Source organism: Molossus molossus, unplaced genomic scaffold (assembly GCF_014108415.1).
Source record: "Molossus molossus isolate mMolMol1 unplaced genomic scaffold, mMolMol1.p scaffold_m16_p_18, whole genome shotgun sequence".
NCBI classification, from domain to species: domain Eukaryota; kingdom Metazoa; phylum Chordata; class Mammalia; order Chiroptera; family Molossidae; genus Molossus; species Molossus molossus.
In genome coordinates this window covers 26,460,180-26,487,778 of record NW_023425353.1, presented here as the reverse complement: position 1 = coordinate 26,487,778, position 27,599 = coordinate 26,460,180, and the positions used below count along the sequence as shown (strand labels likewise).

General features: G+C 40.1%; 1 protein-coding gene across 15 annotated transcripts in view; it reads right to left on the bottom strand.

The window, feature by feature from the left end:
• The window catches only part of ATG7 (autophagy related 7), a 274,296-nt gene that overhangs the window by 210,124 nt on the left and 36,573 nt on the right, over positions 1-27,599 (bottom strand). For 12 of the 15 annotated variants that reach the window (XR_004960131.1, XM_036266281.1, XM_036266275.1 and 9 more), the window contains 4 exons: positions 26,358-26,435; positions 21,719-21,835; positions 18,095-18,244; positions 40-128 (listed from right to left, as the gene is read on the bottom strand). Coding sequence is in view for 13 of the 15 variants with exons in the window: in XM_036266281.1 (XP_036122174.1) it covers positions 40-128; positions 18,095-18,244; positions 21,719-21,835; positions 26,358-26,435 (434 nt within the window). In the remaining 2 variants the exon portion in view is untranslated. Of the gene's footprint in view, positions 1-39; positions 129-5,256; positions 5,319-6,829; positions 6,974-7,471; positions 7,536-18,094; positions 18,245-21,718; positions 21,836-26,357; positions 26,436-27,599 lie in introns of those variants that run through there. The other 3 variants (XM_036266288.1, XM_036266289.1, XM_036266290.1) reach the window with 3 other exon arrangements.

The window sequence follows — 27,599 nt, the reverse complement described above, 5'->3', positions numbered from 1 at the left end:
CAATACACACACAAATACACACACATGTAAATATCATACCATCTGTGGGCTGCTAGGACCAAAAAATTCCTCAAAGGCCATCCAGGGTATTGGGCTAAATTACAGGGATCATATACACCAATTGTTATCTGTGAACAGAACAGACTTTCTGAGTGAGTCAAGTATTGTGTTAGGTTCATAATACAGACTTTGCTAATACTTCCTCTTCCCTTTTAATGCTGTTCTGCAAAAGTATCAACAATTAGACAATTGATGAAGGACTAAAGGGAAGAGAAAAAAGCAAAATGATGTAGGTATAGATGACAGAACTTCCGGATGGCAGATGCTGTCAAATATTTTTCTGTACCCCTGTACCTTGCACTAGGCCTGGCAGAGAGTAGGAACTAGATACATTTAAAAAGAAGAAAACTGAAAGGAAGACAGGGAGAGAGAGAGGAGGAGGGAGGGAGGGAGGACTGTCAAATGTCAGGGTTCACATAGAGAGAAAATCCGCTCTTAAAGAGACACAATCTACGAAAATTACTAATTTTTATATAATGAGAAAATCACAGGGCCACTACCATTAAAGTCTATAGTCAGATCAAATTAAAAAGCCAGATGCCCTTGATTGCCAACACGTTTCCTCCTACTCCTTCCCATTCCAACTCCCACAACTCTGACCTCTGTCTAGAAAACTTGACTCAACTTCAAAAACCATTTCTTCAGTGATGACTTCCCTTGGCTAAAGTAGTCACTTTATTCTCTGCTGCCACAGCATTTTGTACATTATACATAAAATTTTTCATTTTTTCTGTCTCCTTTCTTTCAAAAGATAATGAACACTGATCACCTAGTTCTTGATTTTTAAACACCATTCTCCAATAAAAGGAATCAGGGCTAACTGAACACATGGCTAATTCTAGAGCAGAGGCAGAAAAAATAGAAGACAAACCTGGGGTTCTCAATGGGCCAGGTTGGATCAAAATGGGCAACAAAATAAATAACATAATATGGGATTATAACCCATTGTATAAAATAAATATCTGTGAGTCCATTCTGATATAAAAAATGATGGGATAAATATATAAAGGTAAAGGAAGAAGTCTTCCTTACAGAAGATATCCAAACAATATCTGTAGATACTGCCCCCTCCAGGAGTAGAGCTTGATCCTTCTCCTCACTGAGAGTGGTTAGAGTTAGTGAATTATATCCAAAGAAAAAATAGTAAGTCTGCAGTGAAAAAACCTGGCAAATACTACTTTAACCAAGTGATCAAATTTACCACCACCAGGGATGCTATGTAGATATCAGGTACCCCCTAATATGATGTGATGAAAAAGGGCACTTCTTTACAAAAACCAATAACCTCAGACTACTTATCTCACCCACCCTCACACACACACACACACACACACACCTGGCTGGTGTGGCTCACTGGTTTAGCATCGACCCATGCACTAAGAGGTCCCTGGTTCAATTCCTGGGCAGGGCACATGCCCAGGTTGTGGGCCAAATCACCAGCTGGGGGCACGCAGGAGGAGGCCAATCAATGTTCTCTCTCATCGATGTTTCTATCTCTCTTTCCCTCTCCTTTCCTCTTTCTCTAAAATCAATAAAGAATGCCCTGGCCGGTTTGGCTCAGCGGTTGGAGCGTCTGCCTGCGGTCCGGAGAGACCCGGGTTCGGTTCCCGCTGAGGGCATGTACCTCGGTTGCAGTTTGTCCCCGGCCCTGGTTGGTCGTGTGGGTGGCAGCCACTCGATGTGTCCCTTTCACATCGATGTTACCCTCTCTCTTCCTCTCTCTCTCTCCCACTCTATCTGTACAAAAAATGGAAAAATGTCCTCGGGTGAGGATAAAAAAAAAAAAAAGAAAAGAAAAGAAAATCAATAAAGAAAAAATGTTTTAAAAACCAAACAAACAACAGAACATTAGATAAACCCAAATTAAGAGGCATTCTACCAAAATAACTGACCAGTACTCTTCAAAACTGTCAAGATCATCAAAGACAAGAAAAGTCTGAGAAACTATTACAGACCAGAGGAGACTAAGGAGACCTGACAACAAAACGCAATGTAGTTTCCTGGACTGGATGCTGGAACACAAGGACGATGTTATTAGAAAAAAACTCGTGAAATCTGAATAAGTCTAGAGTTTACTTAATAGTAATGTATTAATGTTGGTTCCTCAGTTTTGATGTATGTACCATGGTTATTCAAGGTGATAACATTAGAAAAAAACTAAAATCAAGGTGAAGGCATATGGGAATTCTCTGCATCATTTCTGCAACTTTTCTGTAAATCTAAAATTATTCCAAAATAAAAAGTTCATTGAAACACACACACACAAACAAGACAGCCCTGGCCAGTGTCACTCAGTTGGTTGGATGGCGTTCTGTGCACTGAAGGGTTGCCAGTTTGATTCCCAGTCAGGGCGCAAGCCTGGATTGTGGGCTCAATCCCCAGTGGGGGCATGTGGGAAGCAGCCAATGTTTCACTCTCATATCATTGTTTCCCTCTCTCTCCCTTCTTCTCCTCTAAAAATCAATAAAAATTTTTTCAAAAAACAATGAGCATCTAGAAAAGAGTATCTTTTTCATCTCTCCATGATCAGTTCATAGATGCAGAGCAGATACTTAGTGAATGCTTGTTGAATGATGAAAACAGATGGACAGATGAATAGATGATGGATGGAAGGATGAAAGAAGGAAAGATGGCTGGCAGAGAACCTTTATAGGTATACCTATGGGTTGAATAGAAACATGACATATAACTCTAGATTCAGTTAGTTCTAAACAAATAAGATCAGCCCAAACATTTCCATTTATTTACCACAGTGCTGACTATAGTGACTAAAGGAAGAGCTTAACCAATATTCAGATGAAACAAAGACAGAAAGACAAAAACAAGGGAAGGAAGGGGGGAAAGGGGGATGGGAGGAAGGGAGGAAGGGAGGAAGGGAGGAAGGGAGGAAGGGAGGAAGGGAAAAAGGAAGCCCACAACACCATCCAGAAAGAAACACTATTAACACCTTGGTGTATAACTTTCCTTAACTTTATTCTTTATATAAATATATTTTTATTATTACAACTTTTATTTATTTATTTATTTATTTATTTATTTATTTATTTATTTATTTTCCTCACCTGAGGACATTTTTCCATTTTTTGTTCAGGTAGAGTGGGAGGGAGAGAGAGGAACAGAGAGAGAGAGAGAAACATCGATGTGAAAGGAACACATCGAGTGGCTGCCACCCGCACAACAGACCAGGGCCGGGGACAAACTGCAACCGAGGTACATGCCCTTAGCGGGAACCGAACCTGGGTCTCTCAGGACCGCAGGCCGACGCTCTAACCACTGAGAAAACCGGCCAGGGCTATTATTACAACTTTTAAACAACAATGGAATCTGCTATAAATACTGTTTTATATCTATTATTCTATTGTGAACTCTCTTCCATGCTTATAAATGTCATTCTACAACCACTGTCAGTAGTGGCCCAATGGCATTCCATTCTATTGATGTACCACAACTTTTTTCCATTTTCTATTGAAGGACGATGGAGTAGTCTTCATCTGAGCTCAATAAATCTCTGAAAATGTCTTACTATTGTCTTATCAGATAATTACTACATTATTTCAAAGACATTCTTTAAAACCATTTGCTGCCTTCTCCATGATAAATTTTCTTATTGCCAAGACTGAAGCTTTTTTTTTTAAATCCTCACCCGAGGATATTTTTCCATTTACCTTCAGATAGAGGGAGAGGGAGGGGTAGAGAGAAAGAGAGAGAGAGGGAAGGAGCGAGGGAGAGAGAGAGAAAGAAACACAGATGTGAGAGAGACACATCGATTGGTTGCCTCACGTATGACCTCAACCAGGGCCGGGGACCTAACCACAACTGAGGTATTTGCCCTTGATCAAATCCACAGCTCTTTAGTCCGTGGGCTGATGCTCTAACCGCTGAGCCAAACCACCCAGAGCAAACTGAAGCTTTTTGTCTAGATGCATTTATATGTATTAAATGCAAATAGATTCATATTTAATTCAATATAAATAGACTCATATATATGGCCATCCTTTCAGGAAATATAGGATACCTTTATTTGACATTTCCTTTTTCATGGGGAGATAAAACATCAACATCCAGGGAGCATTTAAAAATAGAGTTTCAAGCCTGGCCAGTATGGCTCAGTGGTTGAGCATCAACCCATGCACCAAGAGGTCGCCGGTTCGATTCCTGGTCAGGGCACATGCCCAGGATTTGTGGGCCAAATCCCCAGTGGGGGGCATGCAGGAGGCGGTCAATCGATGTTCTCTCTCATTGATGTTTCTCTCTCTCTCCCTCTCCCTTCTTCTCTCTCTAAAATCAATAAAGAAAAAATATTTTTTAAAAAATAGAGTTTTCAGAGATTATTCTGAATACTGCCCCTAACTCACTGAGTTGCCTACGGAAAATCAGTCAGCTTCTCCAGGCCTCAGTTTTGTTTATCTGAATCATGGGGAAAATAATAGTACCTATTTCAGAGTTGTAGTGAGGATTAAATGAGATGGTACTGAACATGAAAAGCCCTGTGCGTGGGTATTGCTACTAACAACATTATTAGTGACGCTGCATCTCCAGTGGCGAGACTAGCCATCTGTCTGCATAATGCAGTTGGTCCAGTCCCCAAACTTGAATTTGGGAGCCATTAGAGTAGGCTGTCTTGTAGACAAAAGAAAAACCATCTGTGGGGCTATTTTTCATTACCTTGACAGCTCTGGGTTGACTCTATGTCTTCCCATGCTCCTCAAAATGTGGTCTGTGCACTAGCAGCTCTGGTATGACCTGGGGGCCTATCCAAGATGCAGAACCTCAGGCAGGTCCCTGTTCCCAGCCCTACTGAATTCAAATCTGCATTTTAACAAGTACCCAAGTCATTCCCATGCTCACTGTAGTTTGAGGGTCACTACTCTACTCCTCTACTCTCTCTAGCCCTGGTTCTCATATTGAAATGTGTGTGGGAATCACTCAGGGAACTATAAAAAATCGTGCTGCCTGGGAATCACCTCCAGAGGTTCTGATTTCATCAATCTGGGGCACAACTTGAGCATTTTTTTGTTTTTTTAAAGCTCCCCAGGTGATTCTAATGTGCAGCCAGGTTGCAAATCACTGCTTGAGAGTCTGCAACAGTTCCTCAAAGTGTGGTCCACCACAGACCACCTATATCAGAATTGCCTGGCCAGCTCTGTGAACTTGCACCACAATGACCCAATCCCAGAAATCCTTAAGTACCAATACCTGCATGTTCAGTGACCTCCCCATGTGATTCTTAGGTACACTATCATTTCAGCACTAGCCACCTGGAGTCCAAGAAAAAGAAAACAAATGCTTGCTTAAAAATGGGGTTCATTGAACCCTCTATTTTTCCTTATGGTAAGTGTGATTATTTGTTGAACCTCTGTATTTTCATGATTCAAAGACACTACAGATTATAAAATGCACTTTCAAACTGGACAGAATAAAAGAGGGAAAATTACCACTTTAAATATAAATAATAATTGTAAGAAATTCCGACTTTAGAAAAATTATGAAGAAAAAAGTACTTGAGAATGGAGAAAACACAGAATGCATTTCATATCTGTTTCTCTTGCTGTTCTACAAGCTCTTTGGGGGCAGGAATACTGTCTATCATATCCATCTTTCCATCCCTAGTACCTGGCACAGTGCCTGGTGCTCAGAAAATGACAGAACTAGTTAATTTTCCCAGGTTTCAATATATGAAAAGCTCTCTCCCCACTCCCCCCATGTTGTACAGGGATCCTGGGAGGCAGCTTTGATGGAAAGGTGATGTCTGAACAACAGAGACCTGAAGCTCACATATAGAACTATGATGTAGCATCCTGGCTAGCTCCTTTTCCTTTCCCAAAATTGCAGGTATTCCATTCAATGACATTTTAACACTGGGATTCCCCTGGGTGAGAATGTAACAGTATGGTCTAAAAGAGGATTTCCTGTGAGAAGCAAGAGAACTCTTGAGAATGAGATCTCCAGCCTACAACTTCCTCTGAATGAAAAAATAGTCTTCTTGGAGTTCTTCTGTTCCAGATGGCCACTGCCACCATCTGAAACACCTTTTTATTTTGTTTCCCTCTGTCAGTCGTGATAAACTACAAAAGTAATCATTGCTTCAAGTTCAATTTAAAAAAAAAAAAATTTTTTTTTAATTCATCAAAAGCATTTATAACTCTGTCACCCAGCAAGAAAAGGGGAGAGAAGGGAGAAATTAACATTCTACTTCTCTAACATTTGAAACAGGTTAGAAAAGAAATGGCCTGATGCAGTGAAAAAAGAAAAGCACTGGCTGGAGCAAAATGCATTTTAATCCTGCAGCTAATTAATTTTAGACCTTGGGGAAGTTCTTTCGTCACCTGTAAAATGAAGGGGTTAAATCATTTTATCTCAAGGGATTCCTGCTACCTCCAGAATTATAGAACTTCAAAGAACATTAATGAGGAAAATATCCTACACAGGTTATAAAACAACACATTATATTAAGGTTCAATTTTACAGGGTATCTAAAGGCTATTGAATTTATTCAGGAAGAACCTAGACAGAATCAATCCAGAAAATGCCAGTCATATAGAGATTTTGAGTTTCAATGTTCAAATGTGACTCCATAAACCTGGGCTCTTATCAAATGACCTGAGTTACTCTCATGCAACCCTTGGCAATTTACCTAATCTCTTTATTACCTTAGTTTTCTCATCCACAGGATAACTCTTACCTGCACTTAGCACAGACACAGGCACAAACTCAACAAATAGTGACTATAACACAATATAAACAAATCTATTGTAGTAACTTCACTCACCTATTTGTTCAGTTCAATATATCACCATTTCATAGTTATCTATCTTCAGTATCAAAGTTATCTTTTCTTGCCCTGGCCAGTTTGGTTCAGCGGTTAGAGCGTCAGCTTGCAGTCCAGAGAGACTCGGGTTCAGTTCCAACTAAGGGCATGTCCCTCGGTTGCAGTTTGTCCTCGGCCCTGGTTGGGTCATGCGGGTGGCAACCACTTGATGTGTCCCTTTCACGTCGATATTTCTCTCTCTCTCTTCCTCTCTCTCCCTCCCACTCTATCTGAACAAAAAATGGAAAAATGTCCTTGGGTGAGGATAAAAAAAAAAAGTTATCTTTTCTTAACTGGAAGAGAGAAGTTCTAGTTTATCAATATTATGTCAGTCTAGGTTTTATCATCTGCAAATATAGAGTTGGGATTAAGTGGTACTTAAATTATATAAATCAGAATGTTATACTACATATTACAAATGGATGCCTCATTTCAAAGAATAAGCATATTTCTGACACTAAATACAAAGGCTATGAGGTAGGAAGTTAAGAAAAAAATAAATCTTTTTTGAACAGAAAATATCAGGAATAAGTTCTTAGAGCAACATGACCTAAGATGAGCTACAGAGCAAGATGAACTGCTAAAGAGAAATCTATCACTTACCCATAAAGGGAGGTCAGCGTGAAAATGCTTTGAAGTAACTCTCCTACTCACATGAGGCAAGCATCTGGACAGAAAAATGACAGAATCCATTTGACACTAGGCTGAACATCATTTAATATTCTTTTGATTTTTCAAAAATGATTCCAAAATCTCTAAGTGCTTTAGGAACTAAGTCAAGAAGCTCAGTCATTGTAGAAATTAGTCAGCACAATGCTAGGTAAGCCAGCTTAACTATTTGGGTAATCAATTAAAATATTTTTAAAGGGCAATCAGAAATCATTAACTAGGAGTTCTGGGTTCTAGAATTGGCTTTGCTGCAAATTCATTGTGTGAACTTGGACAATTCATTTCCTTTTATAATACAAATCAGCAGAAAGAAGCAAAATGTAATTGGAAAAATACTTTGTTTAAGAGGTTTATAAAATATTTCTTTCAACATGGCTGAGAGCATAAAACTCATTGAAGTGGCCCAGTCATGATCTGGCTATGGTCCACCCAGCAATTTCCTGTAAAAGTACAATGTGAGAAAGGAAAAGGGAGAAAATTGTTAACTTAAGTGTATCGAGAAATTTCTACACTGATCCCATAAAACATGTTTATCTGACAAATGGCTATTACCCAAACATCTGACATAACAGGAAATGCACAAAAGAGACGACAGGTTTTAAAAATATAAGAAAAAAATTCACATCACTAATGCCTGGTGATGTCACAGATGGCTGCCAAGATGCAAAGATTGCTAAGTGAAGAGCCCACTAAAAGCATACCAATGCTACTGCTCTTGTCTAAAGAGTCTAAAGCCCTAGAATTAAAAGCTATTGTTTCTGAAATTATAAAACATTTCCCAAAAATCAAATCTCCAATAATTGCTCTGAAGAAAATAGAAGACTAAAACTAGCTTTCCATAAAGATCAGCTATGAGACAGGTATTTGGGCTGTTTTTAATATAATCACAAGAACTATTTGTTGTAGCAATATGGTGTCACTGTGACTAATAAGTGGAATCAACATTTTGTTGAAGGAAATAAGAACTTAAACAGTGTTCATTTTCAACTGACCTAATGTGTAAAATGGATATAGCATTCAATGCTGGTAAGGGTACACTGTTGGCGGGAGAGAAAATTGGCAATTTGAGGCAATAGTTATTATAAGCAGTGGTGTGCCAGAGCTGGCTGGAATAGGCTTGGGAGAGCCAAGTGCTACTTTCGCTTCCCATCTCCACATTATGTGACTTCACAACGGTGGCCTGGAATTGGCTGTGATGGGATTACTGACACCATGAAAATAAGCAAACACTACAAAATCACAGTCCCCCAGCCCCAAAAGCCAGTTGTCATTTACCAGAACTTCATTAATTTTAAGCCTTAAAGTGTTCAAACTCTTCAACCCAGGAATTCTACATGTAGACATCTAAGGAAATAATTCAAAATAGGAGGTGGGGGGGGGATTCCATGCACAAAGAAGCTCCTAATAGTAAATAGTTATGAGAAATCTAAATGTAAAACATTTGATGGAATAAATTATCAAACATACCTATTTAAAAGGATGTTAATATAGACTATAATACTGTTATGCTAAAATGCTACAATAAAACAGAATATAGTACAATCTTTACCTTTGAAAATAGGCAGAAAAAATTTGAAGGAAATATATAAAATACTTACTTTAAAAAAAATCCAAACACTTAAATAGTTGAAGAGCTTTGTAATACTTCAAAAACAGAAAGATACAGGTAGAAATAAAAATAATGAACTGGCCCTGGCCGGTTTGGCTCAGCGGTTAGAGTGTCTGCCTGCGGTCCGGAGAGGCCCGGGTTCGGTTCCCGCTAAGGGCATGTACCTCGGTTGCAGTTTCTCCCCGGCCCTGGTTGGTCGTGCGGGTGGCAGCCACTCAATGTGTCCCTTTCACATCGATGTTTCCCTCTCTTTCTCTTCCTCTCTCTCCCTCCCACTCTGTCTGTACAAAAAATGGAAAAATGTCCTCGGATGAGGATTAAAAAAAATAAATAATAAATAAATAAATAAATAATGAACTGAATCATGCCCAGTACAGTTCATTTATCTGCCAGTATTCTCAAAATGGGTACAAAGGTGATGAACTACTTGTGAGTCCTAAATCATTTAGTAGGTCATAACTACCATTTTTCAAAAGGATAAAACAAAATAGGATAGAAAATAAGTACCTAGTAAAATATTATTTTGTTAAAGTTGTTTCAGTTATATATGTGTGTATGTATATCTAAAGATGCACATAAATATGATTATTGAATCATAATGTAACAAATATTTTTAACTATCAATGTCAGTTTGTCATTAAGTAATCATCTTAACAACCATAAGTCAGCCAAGAAATGAGAGGAAACCAATTAGATGCCCTTGTTATTGAGTTTTAATTTAAAGAAAGCACTGAACTGGTAAAACCTTGGATTTTCTAGGGACTTCTGAATTGATAACTCTGCAAATTTCAGAAAGGACTTTTCCTGCAGGCAGACTACTCCTAATTTCTTCAGGTATTTTTAAAATACAAAAGGCAAGGATGTTGCCTTGCTTTGGTAAAGGCAAAATTAGCAGCATGACTCAAGACCTCAAAATTCCATTTTCTTTTCTTCATCCTCACTCAAGGACTTTTTTTTTTTTTGCATTTACCTCAGGTTCAGCAGGAAAAAAAGAGAGAGAGAGAGAGAGAGAGAGAGAGAGAGAAACATCGATGTGAGACAGGCACATCGACTGGTTGCCATCCACATGATCCTAACTGGGGCCAGGGACAAACTGCAACTGAGGTACGTGCCCTTAGCGGAAACCAAACCTGGGTCTCTCTGGACCAGAGGCCGACGCTCTAATTGCTGAACCAAACTGGCCAGGGTTCAAAATTCCATTTTCTTTTTTTTTTTTTAATTAATTTATTTATTTTTGTTACAGATGTTTCTCCTTCCCCCCCACTGATTCCCGCCCCCCCCACCCGCCCGCTCCCCAGCTTTGTTGTTCATGTTCATTGTTCATGCATACATGCATATAAGTTCTGTGGTTTATCTCCCCACCCCCTCTTCTGGGGATAGTCAGTCTGTACCCCACTTCCACGTCTCTGGGGCTACCCCATTCCTCAGACTGTTATGTTCATCATATTCCACAAATAAGTGAGATCATATGGAACTTGTCTTTCTCTGTTTGGCTTGTTTCGCTTTAAAAATTCATTTTCATAGCATAACTGGAAACTGAGGTTAGTTAAAAAAAAGAACTTTCCTTTGAAAATGAAAACTGACAAATTTATTTTAAGAAAATACAGTGGGAACAATTACAACATGTGAGTAAAACTTTAAAAAGCCTATTTATATCTATCATCTCTTAATTCTCACAATCAATTATGAGTAAGAGGGTGTTACTACTCTTCACTTATATATGAGGAGAGAATTGAGACTCAGCGGGCTTGGCTCATGAAGTTGCAGTTGGGACCCAAAATCTGGCCTTCCTACTCTATCACAACATGCTGTGAGCTAGGGAGGAAAAAGTGAAGGCTTCTTTTCCATTACAGGAAGCATTCTGACTGTAGGAGGTAAGGTCATTTGCATGTGAAGAGGCTTTCCATTTCCTAACCTCATCTCCCTCCTTCTCGTCTATAAAATGGGAACAACACCACTCCCATGGCAGGGTGTTGGGAGAATTATGGACAGCATGTGTGAGTAACTAGGTTTGTGCTGGGCACATAGTCAGAACTTAGAACATGTTAGCTGCAGCTGCTGCTGGCTAAGTGGACAATATGCCCTCTTCAGGGGCAGGTACCCACTCTCTCCCAGCCAGCTGAGGCTCCGGACACAAGTAAGCAGTATCTCCAGATACAAAGGTCCCACTCTAGCTTGGGCAGAGATGGGCCATCCCCATCCTGATCTCAGCAATCCCACAGGGTTCCCCCTGTCCTTCCCTTTATCGTCCTCTGAGCCAGGGACCCAAATAGGAACCATGAAAAGATTTCAGTGTTCTGTGGATCCTCTGATATTAGGTATTAGAACCGTGTATAGATATATTTTTCTGAGATGAGGATCTATTGCTTCCATCCAATTTCTCAAAGAGTTCATGCACTACCACCCTTGCCCCAAATTAAGAACTACTTCTCTAAATTACCCATTGCAAATCACATACTTCCCTCATATTCCATCTCCAGTCAGAACACTAAGCATGTCTGTGACTCATGCTAGACAAACTATAAGTGCTCAGACAATTTGGGAAAGGTTTTATAAGCCACATAGCCTTAATCAGACAGCAGAATGTTCACAAAAGAGTACACTATAAAAAGCCACACTAAACCAAAAAAGGCCTCGAATAGCCACAGCAATCTTGAAAAGGAAGAACAAAGTTGGAGGGATCACATTACCAGATTTCAGGTTATACTACAAAGCCACTGTAATCAAAACAGCCTGGTACTGGCACAAGAACAGGTATATAGACCAGTGGAACAGAACAGAGAACCCAGAAATGGACAATATGCTCAATTAATATTTGACAAAGGTGGCAAGAGCATACAGTGGAGTAAGGACAGCCCCTTTAATAAATGGTGCTGGGAAAATTGGACAGCTACTTGCAGAAAAATGAAACTAGACCATCAACTTACACCCTACCCAAGAATAAACTCAAAATAGATAAAAGACTTAAATGTGACTCATGAATCCATAAAAATCCTAGAAGAAACTGTAGGCAACAAAATTTCAGACATCAGAAGCAGCAGAATTTTCACTGACACATCACCTAAGGCAATAGAAACAAAGGAGAAAATGAACACATGGGACTACCTCAAACTCAAAAGCTTCTGCACAGCGAAAGATACAATCATCAAAACGGAAAGGCTACCCATTGTAAGGGAGAGCATAATTGCCAATGATATATCAGATAAGGGGTTAATTTCCAATACATATAGAGTGCTCATACAACTCCACAAAAGGAAGACAAAGAACCCAATTAAAAAGTGGGCAGAGGAACTAAATAGACACCTTTCCAAACAGGACATACAAATGGCTAAGAGACATGTGAAGAAATGCTCATCATCACTAATCATCAGAGAGATGCAAATTAAAACAACAATGAGGTATCACCTCACACCTGTCAGAATGGCCGCCATCAACAAATCATCAAACAACAAGTGTTGGCGAGGGTGTGGAGAAAAGGGGACTCTAGTGCACTGCTGGTGGGAATGCAGACTGGTGCAGCCACTAAGGAAAACAATATGGTGTTACCTCAAAAAATTAAAAATTGAACTTCCATTTGACCCAGTGATTCCACTTCTAGGAATATGCCCTAAGAAGCCTGAAACACAATCAGAAAGAATATATGTACCCCTATGTTTATAGCAGCACTATTTACAATAGCTGAGATCTGGAAACAGCCCAAGTGTCCATCAGTAGACAAATGGATAAAAAGCTGTGGTACAGCCCTGGCCGGTTTGGCTCAGCGGTTAGAGCGTCGGCCTGCGGTCCTGAGAGACCCGGGTTCAGTTTCCGCTAAGGGCGCGTACTTTGGTTGCAGTTTGTCCCCGGCCCTGGTTGGTCGTGCGGGTGGCAGCCACTCGATGTGTCCCTTCACGTCGATGTTTCTCTCTCTCTCTCCCTTCCTCTCTCTCCCTCCCACTCTGTCCGTACAAAAAATGAAAAAATATCCTCGGGTGAGGATTAAAAAAAAAAAAAAAAGCTGTGGTACATATACACAATGGAGTACTATGCAGCTGTAAGAAAGAAAGATCCCTTTATCCTTTGAGACGACATGGAGGGACCTGGAAAGTATCATCCTAAGTGAAACAAGCCAAACAGAGAAAGACAAGTTCCATATGATCTCACTTATTTGTGGAATATAATGAATATAACAGTCTGAGGAATGGGGTAGTCCCAGAGAGGTGGGAGTGGGGTACAGACTGACAATCCCCAGAAGAGGGGGTGGTGGGGAAGAGATAAACCACAGAACTTATATGCATGTATGCATGAACAGTAGACATGGACAACAAACTGGGGAAAGGGCAGGGAGGGAGGAGGAGGGGGGAATCAGTGGGGGAAAAAGGAGAAACATCTGTAACAAAAATTAATAATATAATAAATAAATAAATAAAATAAAATAAAATAAAAAGCCATACTAAGAGTGACCTACTACTTACTAAATGCCTACTGTGTGTCAGGCACTGACCCAGGTGCTTCACATATGTGAACTCCAATCCTCACAACTGGTGCATGCATGTATCTATTCCTCCATTGTATTTTATATGCCAGGCAAGATACTACAGGATGCAGATGCAATGGTGAAGCAAAGACAGAGTACCTGCCCTCAAGAAGTTTACATTTGCATGTCAGAAAAAGATATTAATCAAAGATCACCCAAGAAAATATACAAGTACAACTGTACTAAATATTACAAAGAAAAGCTACACAGTGCTATGAGAGGCCAATACAGGTGGAATAACCCTTTTTGCAGAGGTCAGGGATGGTTTCCTTGAGGAATCACGATTAAGTTTAAATCTAAAAAAAGAGTAAACACTTCAATGGGCAAAGGGGAAACATAAAGGTGAAGTGGAAGAGAAAGGAGAGAGAAAGACTTTCCAGGCAAAAGGCATGTGCAAAAACCCTGTGGCAGGAGGGCACCTTGTAGCACCTCTGGGGTGTGGCGAGGTACAAAGCAAGAGGGATTATGGACTGACTTGGGCTGGATCTGCATAAGGGCCAGCCCATGGAAAGTCTTGTGTGCCATATGAAGGAGTTTGGTTATTATTCTTAGAGCTCAGGGAAGAAGACATTGCTGTTTTATTTTGAGAGTGACATGATTAGATCTGCTTTTCAAAGGATTGCTTTGAATCATGTGGAGACAGATTAACGGGAGGTCAGAGCAGACACAAAGAGATGGTTAGGAAGCTACTGCAGAAAAGCAGAGTAAAGATCACAGCAGCTTAGATTGGGGTGGTGGCAGAGGAAATGCAAAGGTGGCGGACTAAGAGAAGTTTAGGATAGGAAATTCACAGGATATGGGGGTGGTAAAGGACAGAGAGGTGTCTGGAAGGCTGCCCAGATTTCTGGCTCTCATGACTAGATGGAAGGTAGTATCACTGCAAGACAGTGATGCCCGGAAGAAGACCAGATTTGAGATGAAGATCATGAGTTCAGCTTGAAGATACTGAATTTGAGGGGCTGCAGAAAGCAGGCAGTTAGATAATGTGGTCTGGGGTTCAGAGGGAGGTTCACATAATGCAGGCCATGTTTACAGGCATCACAGACACACGGAGATCCCCCAGAAAACAGACTAAAAAGAAACTTGGGGGGAATGCCAACATTTCTCCATCTTACATGTGAGCACACTGAGACTCAGAAAGGAAAAGTGACCTCCTCAGGGGTTTCAAAGCACTGGTAAGAGAAGGAGGAAGAGAAAAGAGCAAAACATGAAGCCAGAGCACAACGGAGGAGTTCACACTGAAGAGAATGCCTTTTTTTTTTTTTTTTTTTTTTTAAGAATAGGACAAAAGTCTTCAAGGACACTTCATGAGTCAGGAACACTAAAGAGAAACTGGACTTAAGTTGAAGAGTGAACTAGATTAATAACAATAAAAACAGGAATGACTTCAAGTGAAGTGATGTTTAGACTGCATAGAAATCTACTTTCCCTGAAGCCTTCTGTGACTAGACCAGTCCAAAATGGTCTCTCCCTCCTCTCAACATGCATACATTGGGTGTCATTAAGTGTCCAGCATTCCACTAAATGTTGAGGACACAGTGTGAGGGTCAAACATGATTTCTGTGCTAAAGTTGTTCACAAGCTAGTTGCGGAGAAGGAACAGGCAGATAAACAAAGCAACAATGACATTAGAGCTCAGTCAGTGCTAGGAGGCTGCTATCCAAACACAGAAGAGGGCTATCAAACAGTGATGAACCAAATAGGGGGTAAGATCCTAGCCAGGTGAAGGGAAGGAGATGGAGAGAAAGGCATGCCCGAAGGCACAGAGGTTGGGGGAAGCATGGGACATTTGGAAGGCATAGTTGTAGCCAGAACATAGGATGCACCTTGAGGGAACATTGGGAAATGAAGCTAGAGAGATGGGTAGGAACTGGTTTGAAGAGGCCCCAAATGCCAACCTAATTTGTTTTACTTTATCCTGAAGTCAACAGGAACCACAGAAGGGTTCTAAGTAGAGGAGTGACGACCAAATTTACACGTTAGAAACTGCTTTTGGGCAGCACTGTGAGGGATGGATGGGACACTCGGGACCACAGATGGGGAGGTCACCCAGTAGGCTATGAAACTCCTATGAGGACACCCATCTGCACAGTTTCTGGTGAACCTTTCTAGAACAAGACAGGGCAAAGATAAACAACCAAAGTATCATCCATATAATTTTATTGGTTCTTCTCTTCTGCTACCTGAATTTCTAGTTAACTTTCCACAAGTCCTGTCTCATCTCACTCGAAGACTTTAGGTTCTGTGAGAACATATGCGTAATTCTAGGCTTTCCTGAGATGTGACCCTAACCCAGTGAAGGGGCTCTATGCCTGAACTTGGCAGGTGGATGGTCTCAGGGTCAGGGCACTGGCAAATTTGCCCAGAGCACTTCAAAGGAGACTCCAGAGATTTGTTCAGTCTTTGAAAAGATGTCGCTGTTGAGGAAGAAAGCAGCTGCTGGGCATTTTATTCTCATGTCTGATCTTTACAAAGCCTGTAGGAGGTAGTGTTACCACTATTTAACAGATAGGTTAAAGTGAAGGAAGATCATGCAAATTCCCCAAAGTCACCAAGCTATTAAATGGCAATGTTGGGTGTCAAATCAAGATCTATTTGATTCCAAAGGTCAATCTCCACTCAAATGATGAGAGAATGAAATGGAAGAAAGCACACGAGCTTCAGAATCAGACCATTTGGCCATATGACTCTAAGTCTCATTTTCAGCAAATAGAAAATTCAGATACTAACAACACCTATTTCACAAAGTTTTTACAAAATTGTGTGTTAAAGCCCCTTTAAACTATAAAGTGCTCTGCAAATAATTATTATTTTGGTAGAGGTGCACTTTGGGGGAGGACCTCTTATTTACCACACACAACCTGAATTACAGTTGCCTTCAAACACAGGCCATGTAATCCTGACTGCTCTGACAATAGGGTCTCACTCTAGAGTGAACTTCAAAGTATTAATGGTTGGTCTTATTGCTACTAATTAGCTACAGTTCTGTGAAATTGCCTGGGGGAAAGAAAATAATTTTAATAAAACTTCAGTCCTCAGTTGTCAATTTAAAAAGGGCTTTCTCTGAAAAAGAGTGTACTTTAAAAAAGGTATCTTAAGTAAAGGCTAAGGAATAATCAGGTCATCAGTTAGAGGTCTCTCTTCTCTCAGTTCTAATAGATCTACATGGCTATTAAAATTATTCAGTTGATTTCAAATTCATAATACTAATCAGTTTATAATTTTCAATTTATAATCTCTTGCATGGTTAAGACAGCTTACTATATATTTCATCACTTGTAAAGGACACTTTACAGTACTCTTTCTTTTTTTAAATCCTCACTCGAAGACATTTTTTTTCATTTATTTTCAGACTGAGTGAGAGGGGGAGAGAGAGAGAAACATCAGTGTGAAAGAGACATATCAACCAGTTGCCTCCCTCATGACCCCGACCAGGGCAGGGGACTGAATCATAACCAAGGTATGTGCCCGTGACCAGAATTGAACCTGGGACTCTTTGGTCTGCAGGCTGATTTCCTAACCGCTGAGCCAAACTGGCCAGGGCAACAGTACTCTTTCATTCATTCAAAAATTTTATGGAGTGCCCAGACACATAGCTAGATACTACATAGACACAGTCCCTACCCTCTAGGAGCTTACAGACTAATATAGCACAAAAAGTAATTTGTACAAGGGAGTAGTATAGAAAAAGAGAACCAGGGAATAAGCACCAAGAGATCAGGGAGGGAAGGTTACAGATGGCCCCACCATGAGGCAGCTTCACAGGGGAGCTGGGATTTCAATAAAAAGAGAGCGTTTCTTAGGATTTTCACAGGTAGAATATATATTGGGAAGATGATACAACATGAGGATAGAGATACAGAAAAAGTTCTAGGTATAGTTGATTGAGGGGGGTTGTCTGATAAAAAACAAAACAAAAACATAAAACAGACAAGCTTTGTTGGAGCAATGGTTTAAGAGAAAAAAGGTGGAAGATGAGGAAGAAGAGTTAGCTTGGAGCCAAAAGGAAGACACGCTTAACTCCTGATCAATGAATGATACAGTGAATGTGAGCATTTGAGGAAGGCTGTTCTTTAGTAGTGGTGTGTAAGACAAAGCAAGAAGACTCTACCTGTCCAGGAGTGAGATAATCAGGGCTCTGGGAATAAATTAAATACATAGACACGAAATATATTGGGAATGAAACTGAAATAACTAATGGGAAGCACAGAATCCAAAATTATTCTGAGGCAACAGAGCCAGAAAAATCTAAAGCAGGAGCTAATCTGGGAACTGCAGGATGGGAGAGGGTGGAGATAATGAAATGTTCTGAAACATTCTTAGGAGGGCTAAAGAAATCTAAATGAGTTTGAATTTTGCAGTGGTCTTCATAACTTGAACATCAGATTTTTTTTACTAAATAATAAAATGATAACTCAAGAGTTTCTCTGACCTTTGTCCTCTGATCTTGGAAGAAATCACTGTAGTGTTTAAGCAAGGAAACCAGCATTGTGTTCTCATCATACTTGATTAAAAAGTAAGGTAGCGCTGGGACTCCTTCAGCTTGACAAAGATCATCGTATGCATGCTCAAGGTCTTGAATCTGAAAATAGGAAACACTGAGTTATTCTCTAGATAATTACATATCTGGTTCTAAGCAAAACATTAACATAAAATAAAAGGTAATTTCAAGCTAGAGGACTGCAAATGACTGATCATAGCCCTGTTACTCTTTTTTTTGTTGTTTTGTTTCTTTCTTTTTTTTATTGATTCCATGTTTATTTTTATTTTTTTAAATCTTTATTGTTGAATGTAGAATGTATTACAGATGTTCCACATTCCCCCCCATTGACCCCCTCCTCCCCACTCGTGCACCCCTCCCGTCTTTTCCCACACTGTTGTCTGTGTCCATTGGTTATGCATATAAGTTCTTTATTTCTCCCCCCCCCCCAACCCCTTTCCCTTTGAGGTTTGTCAGTCTAGCAATGAATTTGTACTTCTTAATCCCCTCACCTTTTTCACCCATTCCTCCAACTCCCCTCCCATCTGGCAACCAACAAAATGTTCTCTGTATCTATGAGAATGTTTCTGTTCTACCTGTTCATTTTGTTTGTAGATTCCATTGTTGATAGATATGTATTCATTGCCATTTTGTTTGTTCATATATTTTGTCTTTTTCTTCAAAAAGACCCTTCATCATTTCATATAATAACGGTTTGGTGGTGATGAAGTCCTTTAACTTTTTCTTGTCTGGGAAACTCTTTATATGGCCATCGATTCTAAATGACAGCTTTGCAGGATAGAGTAATCTTGGTTGTAGGTTCTTGCTTTTCATCACTCTGAATATTTCTTGCCACTCCCTTCTGGCCTGCAAAGTTTCTTTTGAGAAATCAGCTGACAGCCTTATGGGAACTCCCTTGTAGGTAACTAGCTGCCTTTCTCTTGCTGCTTTTAAGATTCTCTCTTTGTCTTGAACATTTTGCATTTTGATGATGATGTGTCTTGGTGTGGGCCTCTTGGGGTTCATCTTGTTTGGGACTCTCTGTGCTTCCTGGACTTGTATCTCTGTTTCCTTCACCAAGTTAGGAAAGTTTTCTGCCATTATTGTTTCAAACAGGTTTTCGATTTCTTGTTCTCACTCTTCTCCTTCTGGCACCCCCAAGATGCGAATGTTGGCACGCTTGATGTTGTCCCAGAGGCTCCTTATACTATCCTCATTTTTTTGGATTCTTTTTTCTTTTTGCTGTTCTGATTGGGCGTTTTTTGCTTCCTTATATTCCAAATCGGAGGTTTGCTTCTTGGATTTACATACTCTACTATTGAAGCTGTGTAAATTATTCTTTATTTCAGTTAATGCCTCCTTCATTTCTGACTGTGCATCCATCATTTCTGACTGGTCTTTTTTTATGCTCTTGAGGCCCTCCCTAAGTTCACTGAGGTTCTCACTGAGTTCATTGAGTATCCTTATAAGCAGTATTTTGAACTCAGCATCTGTTAGGTTGCTTATCTCCATTTCGCTTAGTTCTTTTCTTGGGGATTTGTTCTGTTCTTTCATTTGGGACCTGTTTCTTTGTCTCCTCATTTTGGCTGCCTCTCGTGTTTGTTTCTGTGTATTACTTAATGAGAGGTATGGGGCTCTCTCAGACCAGATGCTGCTTGTTTGAAAGAATTTAGGAAAACCTGAAGCAGGATCCAAGACAGGCCAATCCTATGGTTAAGCAAGTGGCAACAGCTTGGGTGGGCCTGAAAGTTGGGTGGGGCGCGGCCTCAGGGAGTCACCAGGGTGGGGCTACCAGTGTGAGCCAGGTTGCTGGAGTCCCAGATATGGCGGCTGTCTGCCCCCCCAGGGCAGGGCTCACCAAAGGAACAAAGGCCTCTGACAGCACCTTTGTCTGGGAGAAAGCCCCCTCTCCAGCCCTGGCTCCAGTGCCAAACAGCTCAGTTCTTCCCTGTATGTCTCTGGTGCCCCTCGAGCTGCCTCCCCTCCAAGCTTAGAGGGAGTGAGTCTGATAAGTCCGTGCGCGGGCCTTTTAAGGAGCTGCCTGGGGCTCCAGCCGCGTCAGCCTCCCTGAGCCTCAGTTCCCCTTTGATTTTCCAGCCAGAAGTTATGGGGACTTCTCTTCCTGGCGCTGGAACCCTGAGCGGGGCACCTGGTGTGGGACGGGGACCCCTCAGTCCTCAGGAAGGACCTTCCCAGCCGAGGTATCCTCCTGATTTTTATCCGCCACACGTGGGTGTGGGGCCAGCCGGTCTCGCCACAGGCCCTTGTGCCTCCGCCCCTCCTACCAGTCTGGATGTGGCTGCTGCTTTAATTTCGTAGTTGTAGGACTTCCATTCAGCTTGATTTCAGGCGGTTTTGAATGATGGTTGTTCTGTAGTTTAGTTGTAACTTTGATGTGGTTGTGGGAGGATGCGATATCGCGTTTACCTACGCCGCCATCTTGACCGGAAGTCCTGTTACTCTTTTGCAGCAAATGATGTAAAACAATGCCACTTCACATTTACATAGCATTTTCCATGTGCATGGTGGTGTGTCTTAGGGGCACAAAAGGACATTTTATGGTACAGCATGATGATTCTCTAAGGTGTGGACCACAAAGGTTGAGAGAGGTATCCCAACATTATTTCTCTTCTGGTATAACCAAGCATGACTCTACTATTGATGACTCTTTAACAGTTTTATTGAGATATATAATCACTTACCAAACAAGTGACCCATTTACAGTGTACAATTCAATGCTGTTTTCAGCATGTTCACAGGATTATGCAACCATAACCATAATGATATGAGAGCACTTTTGTCTCTTCTAAAAGAAAACTCACACTCATCAGCAGTCAATTCCCATGCATAATCATTTCTCTCAATTTATATTTCTCCTTGGGAAATTAGTTACACAAAATCACAAACTTTGATTTTTCTTAGTAAATAAATTTATTATTTTTTAATCAGTAAGGGCTTCTCCCTGGCTTCAGAATTCAAGGTTTTAGCAACTGATGTGCTTCATGAATTCAAATCATCTTGCCACTCAATTTTTGCCTCAATAGCAGTCAGAATTCTTTGGTTTAGGGTCTATGTCTATCAGCCTGATTATTTTCATTGGTCTTCTTGAGGCCATCTCTAATGACCTTATTATCTTTCTTAAAATGCAAAGACTAGCTCTGCATGTACCATTCCTGATGCAGAGGGTCTGCAACTTGGCATGAGGGAAGGAGAATGTCTTCTATTTGGTTTCAAAGACTCATCCCAAAATAGACTGCCTTATGATCCCCTCACTGAAAGTGAAGACCACATTTTAGAAAATTCTTACAGTCTTTTTCAAATGTTCCTATAATCCCTCCCTACTGGCTTAGAATTTCACCAAATGTCACTGGAAACCTGAAAAATTATTGCTCACTACTTCTTAAAAACACTCTTACATTTTGTAAATAAGTCTGCTCCTAGTACCATCTTTGGAAGACTCCACAGTGACAACCTCTTCATTCAGACAAGTGCCTATTTGTCCTTAGAATGTACTAGATGAACTAAGCTTGCATGTTCAATGCAACTGAACCTGCATTTTGCTCTATTAGTTCATACCTGTTTTGGTGAAAACCTCTGATCCAAGCCCACTGGCCCCTGAATGAGGGGTATACTCTCAGGAAGGCAGAGAGCCGGAAAGCAAAACCAATAGTAGAAATGGTACTTCTTCAGATCCTTGAGGAAAAAATGTAACAGGATATCAGAATAGCACCAATGACTAAACTGAAATGCATCTACAGTATGAACGTAGATATAATTAACTTTCCATAACTACGTAATACAGAAAAACTGATGCACACGAGATATGACCATCTTGTCAGACATTCTCATCTCCAACAGAACTCATGATAGATACTGATTTTTTGGCGTTACCCCAAACACTCGCACACAGCACACACTACTATATCACAATAAACATAATATACTTTTTTGGCTATGCACTAACAGAAAGTGTTCAGTAAGTAACTGACATCATTGTTTAATACACAAAACCACCCTGGAAGGTAATTGTTCTCATCCCTTTTATAGACAGAAAACTAAAGCTTACAGAGTAGTGAAGACCTTGAACAAAACAAAGATAGTAAGTGGCAGACAGGGGATCAGAACTTTGCTTACAAAACTTAAGCTTTTGTTCATGATACCAAACATACTCAATGTTCTATCTGTTGAGGCACTATCTGCAAACACAGTTACCATTCTCTTTATAATCAAATTATTTAAGCATGTTATTAAAGAAGTTGTGCTATTTATAACCTATATGTTCTGAGATAATATAATGTTGCTTTCAGAAATGCCTTATTGGTGAAATACAAGTCAACAACTATGAAGTACTTGCTACGTACAACGTTAAACATTAGACTCTGACAATAAGAAGATAAATAAACCCAGTCCCAGTCCTTGGGCAAGGTCACTTTCTGCACAAAGCGGAGATAAAATCAGTACTGTATGTGTCATAGAAGAGGTTCTAAGAACTAAGGAGCTTCTATAATAGAAGAAAATACATCTTTGGTGGAGTGTCTGACTGTTCCCCAACTAGGGCAAGAGATGAAAGAAGAAGAACTGTAAAGCTGTCCTACATACTATTCCCACGCAGGCTGAATGCTCTTGCCTCTGAATTCTTACAGCATTTGTGGCCTGAATCACTCTTGTGTAGGATTCCATAGTCATGCAGCTATTTGACAGTTTACCCGCCAGTCTGTTACCACTGACTACAATGCAGTTTACTTAGCTAATTAATATTTCTTCTTGAACCTTGCTATGAATAAAAAGTAGATGGTTGCTCGAGGGTGTGCTCTCCTTCCTGGGAGCCAACTTGTGTCTCTCCCTTCCCCCTCAAAAAATTAAAGAAAAAAAAAAAAAGTAGATGGTTGCTCAATAGCTTTTTTTTTTTTTAGATAGATATATTACATTTATTTTTATTTTCTATTTTATTTTTTAAGAGGCTGTGCATGTAACAGCATACTGCTTTACGGCAAACTTTTTTTTTTTACAAGTAGAAAGAGTACCTCAATAGCTTTTTGATTCAGATAAAATTCACACACCATAAAATTCACTATGTTTTTTTAAATCGATTTTTAGAGAGAGGGGAAGAAGGGAAAGGGGGAGATAGAAACATCAATGAGAGAGAACATCAACTGGCTGCCTCCTGCATGCCCCCCATTGGGGATTTGGCCCACAACCTGGGCATGTGCCCTGACTAGAAATCGAACTGGTGACCTCTTGGTGCATGGGTCGATGCTTAAACACTGAGCCACACCGGCCGGGCTCACTATGTTAAAGTATATAATCAAGTGGTCTATTTAGTATATTGACAAGGTTGTACCATCATCACCACCAATTCTAGAACATTTTCATCACTCCCCTACAAAAAAATATAAGCACAATGATTTTCAACCAGTGTGCCACAAGAATTTTTAAAACATGCACTACCTGACTATTTAGTCAGGGGCACTGAACTCTTTTCCCTTAGATTGTCAAATGAAAAAATGACAACAGCCAACACTACAATAGCCATCGGTGTGAATAAATCAAAAGTACACCTTTTTTTTGTCAGATCAGCAAAAAATATATTTTTTGGTGTGCCACAGAATTTTAGTAATTAGTTTATGTGTACCATGAGATAAAAAGGGTTGAAAATCAATGCATTAGCATAAAATCCCCATTCTCCCCTGTCCCTATCCCCTGGAAACCATTAATCTATTTTGTCTTTATGGATTTTCCTTTTCTGGACTTTTCATATAATTAAACCATACTAGATGACTTTTTAAAATATGGAAATATTATATGTGCCCTGGCCGGTTTGGCTCAGCAGTTGGAATGTCAGCCCACGGACCAATGAGTCACAGGTTTGATTCCGGTCAAGGGCAAGTACCTCGATTGTGGTTCGTCCTGGCCCTGGCTGGGGTTGTATGAAAGGCCACCAGTCAATGTATCTCTCTCACATCGATGTTTCTCTCTCTCTCTCTCTCTTTCTTTCTCTCTCCCTCTCTCTCCCTTCCACTCTATCTGAACAAAAATAGAAAAATATCCTTGGGTGAGGATTAAAAAAATATATATGTGTGTGTGTGTGTGTATGTGTATCCAGATGAATGAGTCTAGTAATTACAGTTGCTGCACTCTTTAATTCTGCCACTACTTGATCAACTAGGAATAAATTCTCTTTTGACAATAGCAAAACAAACAGCAAAACTGAAATTAATGAAGTGTCTATTCTTTGAGTCCTAAAACCAGCAGGGAAAAAAATAAAGCGAAACACCTCCAGAGATTATTTTCTTTTCTATATTTAAATTATGTGTCATAAGTGATCTTTAGTAAAAGGTTAAACAATTCAAGATGAAGGACTTCACAATTTCTAAGAAGCCTTATCAGGTCATCCTTAAAAGTCCAAAAGCTTAAATTTCTTAGGATTCTTTTCAGGATATAAAAGGCCTCAATTAAATTAAACATAAAGCCCTTTGTGCCTGAAGATTTTAAAAGACAGAGACTTTCCATTTTTTTAAAGGCAGGCTAAAGATGTTCAGTAAAAAGGCAACAGGCCAACACACACACTAACTCTGGGAAATGCCTTAAAACTTGAAGTTCAGAGAATGTTATTTTTTTCTCTTTAAGCACAAATTGTCAATTAGATTCCATTAACTGGAATTCTTGGTATAGAAAATGTATTGATGTTACAGTAACAAAACTAGAAATATTTAACTAATACTATTTATATCTATTCTAGTAGTAAACCTACAAAATCACTCAATTTTACAAATTATTAATGCCAAATTGTACCTAATAATCTCATAAAGAATTAAAAATTTTTCTATCCCTCCACTATTACACATAAAGTGGTATAACTTGTTAGAAAAGGTGCTCCTTGTAGATAGCCACCCTTAGGTATGGCCTCTGGTTTGATTCTTATCATTCTCTCAGTAAATCAGAGAGGTAGCATTCAGAGGAAATGTAAGATTAATTTGTTGGGGAGGAAGAAAAGCAAGACCTATAACTTGGCAAAAACCAAAACAAAACAAAACAAAAAAACAAAAGAAAAATGTGGGAAAGAGGATTAACATCCAAAGCTGATGAAGATGTGGTGAAGTAACACACTTAATATATATCAACATCAATATGTTTACATACCCCCTCCAAATAGTTTATTCTGAAGAAATAAAATGAACAGGGGTAAAAATATCAGTATGGCCAGTATTATTCACTGCAGCGATTTTTCACAACAGTGAAATTAGAAACAACCTAGCTGTACAAGAGCCTATAGAATATACATTTAACAGAATATTATGTAGCCATGCTGGGAAAAATTAGTTTTATGTGTAGATACATACAGATACACACACATATAAAACATACAGCATTATTGAACTTTGCTTTATTGTACTTCACAGATGTGTTTTTTACAAAGGCAAGACCCTCTTATGGCAAAAGACTATGACTTGATTTATTACAATACTCGCTTCATTATAGTAGTCTGAAACCAAACTTGCAATATTTCCAAGGTATGCCTATGCATATATATATGTATATATACGTGTGTGTGTGTGTGTGTGTGTAGCTGGTATCTCTACAATCTACCCTTACCACTTTCCCCATCACCAAGACAAGGTTCTTTCCCTTACTCCCTAGGCAGCAGCTGTTACCCTAATGTGATTTCTTTTCCTCTTCAAAGTTGTCCTCAATGTTCATTTTAATTAGATCTCACTTACATAAAACATTTTTCCTTCTCAAAAAAACCACACTTGTGTGGACAAGCAATGTAGTGTCATCTCCTCTAGTCTAGAGCTACTTAGGGATGGCTGGGCTCCCTGAGATAACACCTTTTCCTTATGTCAATGGACCCAGCAAATGAGCTCTGCAGCACTGCATTTAACAAAGACGTCAGCAACAACAAGCCACTACTCCCTGAATCTGACTCTATCATGTCCTGAAGGACAACAGTTTGATGACTGCACTATCTAAACCATGCAAGTATTACCAGTAGTATGACTATACCAGTATGATCAGTAAGAATGAATTAATTTTGCATTGGTGATAAGGGCCAGCAATACTGGGCCACTATCCAAATGAACATCTACTTAACAGCTGTGACTTGAATGACAAGGTAAAAGCTTCAGGGAGAAAAGAGCAGACTGTTCTATTGGCACATTGGGCTTGGCCAGGGCATTTGAGCAATCTAAGTGTGACCCAAAGTCCATTTACTTACTGAAAATGTCAAGAGGAGGAATTTGTTGAGGAGGACAGGGTTTTCAAGAGCAGCACCTGATTTTATGGATTCCCATATCTGCCAGAAAGAAAAATAAAGTGTCAAGGTAGGTTATCATTCATCTCTGAGCTTCTCACCAAGTGAAGCACAGAGCTGTACATCCCCAAACTCTTCTTTCCCATAGGCCTGGCACCACTTATCCCAGGCAATGAAGTGGGTCATTACCTCACTCTGCCCACTTCCCGCTCCGCTCTACCAGCCACACTTCCGTAACAGGCTGAGGAAAGGGAGAGGACCCAGAGGCCTCCTCTCAGTGGGTCTCAGCATCAGAGGAAGCAACCAGCCCATTTTCATGTCTTCGTTATTTCCTTCAACAAATATTTACTATGTCCTAGTATATACCAGGCACATCAGGGTTGTGAAAATAAAAAATACAGTCTTTACTCAAGAAACTTATGGTCTAGTGAGAGATTCAGGCATAAATGCCCAAGTACAGCACCAGGTAGGACGTGCTGTCACAGAAGGATGTTGAATTCCTGGGAGGAACACCAAATTGGGCTGGCAGTTGGAAGAGAAAAGAGCCAGGGAGGGCTCTGGGAGGAAGTGATTTGAACTATGTAAAGGACATTTCTTAAAGTCTTATTTGGGATGACCTCACCCTGAGATATAAAAGAAAGAGCATGAACTTCAAATTTATGAATACTCAGCAAGTACTGTGACTAAAAGCAGAAGCTGGTACTGGTCACCAGATGCTGATCACAGATGTTTTAGTATCTAAGATTAGTTGCTAAACATTGTGTCATTCTTCAAGACAAACAAATGGTTCTTATTGTGCCACTAAGAACCATTCCCCACATATGAGTGGAAGAGGGAAATAAGCAAAGAGAAGTTCCTGCTACTAAAATAATAACCATGGAAGAGCTGGACCACTGAAGAGCAGATCCTAGCTTCTAATAAGCAGAGTAGGGGTAAGTGGGGGCGGGGGGACTGTGGGGAAAGTGAGCCCCGGGCAAGAGTACGAATTCCAGTGGGGAGCAACCTGCTTTTTCCATGATGGATTAAGACCTGACCCAACTTTGGATGTCTTTTAAATGTGCAGCCAAAGCAGGAGCCCAGGAATAGTCAACCTGCAGGCCAACAACCACCACCATCTGAGTCACAAGCTGTGTCCATTATGAGGGATATGTTCTTCTTCAAGAACATAGGCAGGACATTTCTCTCTGACCATGGCTCCCACATAAA